The 7,359-nt window shown below is 28.1% G+C and overlaps 1 protein-coding gene across 1 annotated transcript in view; it reads left to right on the top strand.

Moving 5' to 3' along the window:
* The first annotated feature begins 7,037 nt into the window (after window positions 1-7,037).
* Window positions 7,038-7,359, top strand: part of LOC107459227 (cyclin-D2-1) — a 4,125-nt gene continuing 3,803 nt past the window's right edge. Inside the window, exon 1 of the mRNA XM_052252133.1 lies at window positions 7,038-7,339. Within this exon, the coding sequence (XP_052108093.1) occupies window positions 7,203-7,339 (137 nt within the window). The 5' untranslated portion in view covers window positions 7,038-7,202. The remainder of the gene's footprint in view (window positions 7,340-7,359) is intronic.

Below are 7,359 nucleotides of genomic sequence, written 5' to 3'. Positions count from 1 at the left end.
TAGGGACATGAGCTTTAATTTTTTTATTTAGGACTATGTTGCTATCCATCTTTTATTATTATATCACTAAGTGTTAAGTTAAAATAGATTGATTACTTCTTTGTTTTTATTTATTAATATATGAACATCTATGATTTTTTTGAAATTGAAAAATGCATGTTACACATATATGAATTTGATTTCTTTGACAATGGTTTCATGAGCTATATGATGCTACTTCAACACATGAAAAAAACTTAGAACATTCATCAAAATAACTCATTTTCATTTAGAACCAAAAGTGATAACACACTCAATTCTATTCCATAATATAAACAACTCTCCAATAACCAAATCAGTCATAACATCCTTAAATATTTTTTTTGAACAAGCTTGCAATTACAACTCTATCAACAAATGTCAAAATGCTACATTGAGTCCTAAGTCGTATACTTTCACCTATATTCAATTTAGACTTCTCCAACTGGATTTCTAACCCAATTAACCTTTTATCTAACTCTTCCACTTTATTGTCCAACACATGACTATGACCTCAAATCGATTCTGATTCTACTTCTATGCTTAATCAAAAGAGTCTTCATACATTTCTCATTAAATGAAGAAACATCATCATCTAAACATGCAAAGAAATTGCAATGACATTTTGCAGTCTATAAGATGAATTAATTTTGTCAGTTTAACATATAATAAAAATTGAAAAAATAAACAATAGTGAACACAACTACGTTGAAATATGAGCACTAAAAGAATAACTTGTCTGAGTTGTTCTGTATTCCTGACATGAATAGAATTGCATGAAAATCACAATTACATTGTAGGATAACCCATGTATTCTTTCTCTAAGCTCCAACACTCCCACTAGAATTCAAACTTTCACCTGAATCATTTTCTCCATCTCTCCCACTACACCAGTTCGATGATGATCAATGCTCTCCACTCCTAATCATAGAATCCTAGGATTTGTATTTGGTTTGGAAGAAGAATGAAAGGTTTCAAAAAAGATGAATGACCCACACAAGATTTTGGTTTTTTTTGAAAAATGAAAAACATCATTTTTGTAGATTACTTAAGGAAGTCTTCTTTAGCTAGCATGACACTTAAGGAAGTCTCAACGTCAACATCATTAACGTTAAATGACATGTAGATTACTTCCGTTAACCTTGGTCAAGGGAGACTGTCTTAACTCACGTCAAACATGAACAGAGATTGGGGTGGGTCATTTTTTTTTCTAACAAAGGCTACCTTATCCTAATTTGAAATAGACAGAGACCAGGTTAAGTGTTTACTCTTCTGTTTGACATGAAAAACCCATCTGCTTCCAATTGCACTTCTGTTTGGAGGTATGGGTGGGAGCTACCATGTGTTGTTTCTTAGAAGTGTTGCATGTTCTTTATCCATGGCCTGTATTAAGGGTGGAATTTCTAATGCTTCCATTAATTATTTGGTTGGGTTGAGGTTTGAGTTCTATGTTTAAGAATTTTGGCTTAGTAATGCCATTTTGGTTTAGGTGATAATTGAGTTTATATTAAGGATTCTTGGAATAAGTTGTAGTTGAGTATTGTTTATAGCTACTTGCTGAAATGGTAAATTTTATGGCTAATATTATTTTTTAATATATGTATTGAACAAATAATTCTTTACAAAATTTATAATAAAATAATTAGATTTAGTTGAATAAAATACCATTTGTATCCACGAAAATTCTAAGAGCTAACAAATGTACACATGAAACAATGAAATTTAAGTTGTACCCATAAAAGATTGATTTCGTACGACAAAACTATCCAAACCCTAAAAAACTACCCAAAAACCAAAATTATCCTTCTCTCCACCACTACTACCATCGTCCCCCCTCTCTTTCTCCCTTTCTCTTTCTCTCTCTCTATTTTCTCTCTCCTCCACTATCATAACTTCTATGGATAGGGCCTTCGAGGATAGCTCCTCTTCTGACTACGACCTCAAGTCCATCGTAGACAAGGCAATATACACCACTACCGCCACTACTGTCGATTTTCTATCTCCTTCCACCAAGCACGTGAAACCCTTGCCTGCCTAGTTATCCTCCTCGACTCAACTACTCGTTCTGGTTGACTCGCAGGAGAATGGGATTTAACTCGTCCACACACATGGCATGCACAGAGGCAGTCCACCAGAACAACCTGCCTCTTGCAGAGGTGCTCGTAACGCATATCGGGCTCTTGGAGTCATGTGCAAAATAACCACCTACTTTTCGAGTCTACGGTCTAAATTCGAAGAATTTGATCCACCATTCGTAGAGGACTCGTCACGAACAGTTTGGAGGATCTTGATGCCTCGATGTTGGAGCTGAGCCTATTGAGACTGAGGGGTGTCAGTTCTCCATCTTAAAGATGCGGCAGAGGATAGGGTTGTTAGAAATTAATCGAGGGAGATGAGATAATATGGAGTTTTGCGACTGCAGTTGAAGATGAAGATGGAGAAGGTGAGGGATAGGCTACGGTGGTTGCAGTTGGGGAGGCGACAGTGTGGGTGGTTGGATAATTTTGTCCTTCGAAACCGATCTCTCATAGATACAACTTCAATTTCATTGTTTCTTAGGTATATTTGTCAGAGTTTAAAACTTTCGTGGGTATAAATAATAATTTATTCTTTATAACAAATATTATAAGATAAATTAGTCTTCCTTACAAAAAAAACTAATTCGTTTTAAGAACAAAAATTTGTTTAGGATCAAAATATTCGATTTAAAATTTTTTGAGATCAAATAAAATGTTTATTCTCAAATTAATATTAATTAAAAATAAAATTTTGTGTATTATTTTAATAAGAAAATAACAAAATAAAGGATGCCAAATTTTTTATATTCAAATTAATATTTGAATATATAAAATACAAAATATGTAAAGAAGAATCTCCAATCAGTAAAAAATAGCACATTAATTGCCCAGAAGTTGACCTCCAAGTTTTTTTTTTTTTTTAAATCTAATTTATCGATCAAATACGCCCGTTATTGCTCTGTTATACTTTCCTAGTTTCCTTCCCAATAAGGGAACGGATAAATCATAGATGTAAAAGATTTTCATACATGAAGTTATGAGACAAAAAATTGACACCTGTAGAAGAGACTTGCTTGCTTAGTTTTTTTGTTTTTTTGTTTTCCGTTTATTTGTTAAGAAAATAACAAACTACTATTTGTTTCTTCTCTTTGCTAAATGAAAATGGTCCTTAAATCAGATGACTACAAAATTCTTGCTGTCATTCTTTTACCTGGCAATGGAATCCAAAGAATGTCAATAATGATTTTTTTTTTCCGACCAACGCATAACGGTAACATTTATTTATTTATTCGATACCCTTAGAAGATCTCGCAAACAAAAAATCAAAATAAAAAGACAAAAACAAAGCAATTTTTAATAAAATAAAATGTTATATTGAATTTTATTTAAACAACTGTTATTTTCATACGAATATTGACATTTAAAATAAACACCAACTAGATATAAAGATGAAGATGTAATTGAAATTATTTAAATAAATAATTATTTCCCCATCAAAAATAAAAGAGATATTTATCTACTTTTTTCACTCTGAAATTTAATTTTTTGCAAAGCCTTAAATTTATATATTGATAACTTATTTAAATTTCTCAATGTCAAAAATTTTTATTGATAAAAATAAAAAACCTCAAATATTTAATGAATGTATAAAACAATATTTAAAATTTTGAATAAAAATAATCTTAACTCATCCACTTAGCAAAATCCTGTCTTGAAACGTGAACTTGGACCCTGCAAGGAAAATTTTTTATTTAGATTAATATTATATAATTAATAAAATTTATTATTTTTTATTAATATTTAATTAATTATAAATATTAAAAAATAAATTTTAAATTTAATAAAAAATATTAGGTAAATAAATTATTTTTATAACTAAATTTAATTAAATATGTTTTTGTTCTTCTACTCATGTATTTTTTTTAATTGATTTTTATTATACTAACAAATTATTTTTGTTAAATTTAGTTACCAAAATAATTTGATTATATAGTACCACCAATTTTAATATTATAAAACTAAAGGTACCTATAATTTGTATTTTTATTTTTATTTTTAATTTAATACTTTTTGTTTTTTAAATTTTATGAAAAATAATAAAATTTTATCTCATTTTTTTCACAAAATTTAAAAATAAAAAATACTAAAAATAAAAACAACAAATAAAAATACAAACTAAACTCACTTTAAAATTTAAGGTATTAAAAATCGGTTTAAACTAGTTAGTTAAACCGTAAATTAATAAAGAATACGGTTCGAATAAAAGACAAAATCAATTGAATATATTTATTGTCCCTCTCTTGAATTAAATGAAATTTTGTTAAAATAAAAGATTGCATCTGAACAATTGCAATCTACATTATTATTATTACACACAGCAACTAATTTAATATTGTCATTATATCCTAATAAATATATCTTTACTGTAAAGAAAAAATACTGTTTAGTTTTTAATATTGTCATTTTTAATTAGTTAATTATGCTTAAATAGTGACAAACTTGATTATTTATTGATTTGTTATGGATAATAATATAAGTCAAGAAGTATTTGCTGATAATAGTATATTTGTGGATAATAATTTAGTTGTTAATTCTCTTGTTTTAGATAATCCTACAAATCCTAATTTTCTTAATTCCAATTTCAGCCAGCTGATTACAAATTTTTTATTATTTCGAATAACTTGTTGTTTTATATTTAAATATTTTTTTATTATTTAATTTTTAAATTGATACTTTTATACGAATATAAAACTTTAATTAATAATATTTTATGTAATATTTTAAATTTAAAAANATTACGATTAAATTCGTTGAACTAATAAATTAATAATTAAAATGATTAGATGATCGGACTTAAAATGTTGGCGAAAGTATTAACTAATAATGATAAAAAAAATGTTAATCTCCTAATATTTATCTTTATTTATTTTGATATGATATTCACTTTACCTTAGTTACTTTTGGCGGGAAAGGTTGAATAAACGCTGAGAAGAAGACCGACGTTTCGATATGAGAGGGCCGTGTCAGCGGAGGACACGCGTCAGTCTGGGAGAAACTGGACAAACTCTCTCATTCGTTGCTCTTTCTTTAGTTCAAAACTTCACTTCTCCATTTCTTTTTTTTTTCACTTTTTTTTCTTTTTTTAATTTTCTTTTTAAACTATTTATTACTATAGATATTGACTAAAAAATTGGGATATAAAAATAGAATGAGTGTTATATTTTAATGTGATAATTTTTGGTATTTTTTAAAATTATAGAAAGTACTCCGATTTGTGTATAAAAAATTTAGAGTACACAAATCGGACCCACCGATTTGATTTGTGTTAAAAAAATTTAGAATATACAGATCGGACTGTCCGATTTATATACTCCAAAATTTTTTAAATTTTTTTAACACAAATCACATGGTCCGAGTACAGAAATAGAACAGTTTGATTTATACTCTATACATTAAATTATCCCACATTTTAAAAAATATCACAGTAATTCATAATTTAAAAAAGCACAATTGTTAATCCGATATTAAAAATAAAAAAAGTGATGGATATTATAATTGGAACAAAATCACTTTATAATAATAATGATCAATGATGGTTGAATAATGACTAAGTGGCATTTAAAATAATTTTGTTTTGCATTTAGTTTACTCATTTTCTGTTTAACAAATAAAATTAAATTATATTAAATACTAAAATTTTTTTATGTGCTACTTACATTTTCATTGATTATTAAAAAGTATTTTAATCTAATTCGTTAAAGAAATTTACTATTAATAATAAGGACTAGAATAATCTTTTAAACAAAAATTTGAAAATTTAAACTTTTTTGTAAAGGTAATAATAATAATTGATTATGAAATATTCTCAAGTGTGAGAATCAAATACATCCTTTCAAAAAAAGAAAAGTATCAAATTCAAATACATAGTTATGTGAAAACAAATGAGTTACTGCAACAAATAAATTTTTAACGTAATCTCTAAAATTACAAGCATATTTCATTTTTACTTATTAATATTTCAGAAATATTGATTTAACTTCTAAAATTATTTGATAAATTATTTTAACTCTTAATTAATCAACTTACTAGCATACCAATTACCACATGATATTAAACAATGGCGTTAACGGATCATGTGATATATGATATATCTTTGGCCGAAAGCATGGCATGCTACACTGTGAATCAACACATTTCTATATAACTTATTTAATGGCAATTGTTATCCCATTAATATAAACTAAAAAACTGTAAAAATATAAATAAGTTGTATAAAAACTAAAATCAATTATATCTCCAATTTGGGGATTAAAATGTATCTATAGCGGGTTTTTGATCTAATCTAATAGTCTATCTACACTTATATATAATTTTGGACCTTCAATTAATATACATAATTTTTATTCACTAAAATATATTAAATTTATATTTTTATATGTTATAAAATAAAATATATACATCCAAATGTAAAATATATTCATGTTTATGTATGTAAAATTTACCAGTAATATTTCTTTTTATAACTATAGCAGGTATGGCCAAAAATCGGCCACTGGAATAACAATTAATTTAGTAATTTAGTGTGCAGATAGATTTTTTTTTTCTCTTACCCATTTTTGAATAGTATGGAGGTGTGATTGTAAGACTCGAGTATCTGGTTGATCTTCTTTGTTAATAAATTTATGATTTCGTTTGTTATTTGATAAATTAAGAATGTGAGAAGAGGGTGTGTCCTCTCTCTCTCACTCTGATAAAATGGAAAATAGTGTTTCTGTTTTTGGTTTCTATGAATTTGGCGCTCCAACAAACAAATCCCTCCAATTCTCCCCTCTGTCCCCGTTACCCCACAATCTCTCTCTCTCTCTCTCTCTCTCTCTCTCTCTCTCTCTCTCAAAAGACGCACACTCTTCTTTTCATTTCGTCCCTGAAATTTTCTCGTCTTCTATTTTCCCACTCTTTTTTCTTTTCCCGGAAAATCTTTCCAATCCGGTATTCAAAGGACTTAGCTTCTTGCCGGTTGTTATTGTTTCTAAAACACTTAACCTTTAATAACAAAACAGTTTTCTACTTAAATTTTTTGTGGAGTTCTTCAGTGAAGGGATATATATTTGTGTATATATATATATATAGAGAGAGAGAGAAGGGCCCCAGGTGTGGTTTGTTTGAATGGCATCGAGTAGTTTGCGGAGTGTCTCAAGCCTTCTATGTGCAGAGGACAACAACAGCGTCTTCGACGAAAATGATTACGGCGGTGGTTCGGTGTTGTTGGCGGACACGTGGCATCATCTTAGGCATCAAAACCGTGAGGAGTTACTGTGGCAAG

Source organism: Arachis duranensis, chromosome 7 (genome assembly GCF_000817695.3).
Source record: "Arachis duranensis cultivar V14167 chromosome 7, aradu.V14167.gnm2.J7QH, whole genome shotgun sequence".
NCBI lineage: Eukaryota > Viridiplantae > Streptophyta > Magnoliopsida > Fabales > Fabaceae > Arachis > Arachis duranensis.
This window is presented reverse-complemented; position numbering and strand designations above follow the sequence as displayed.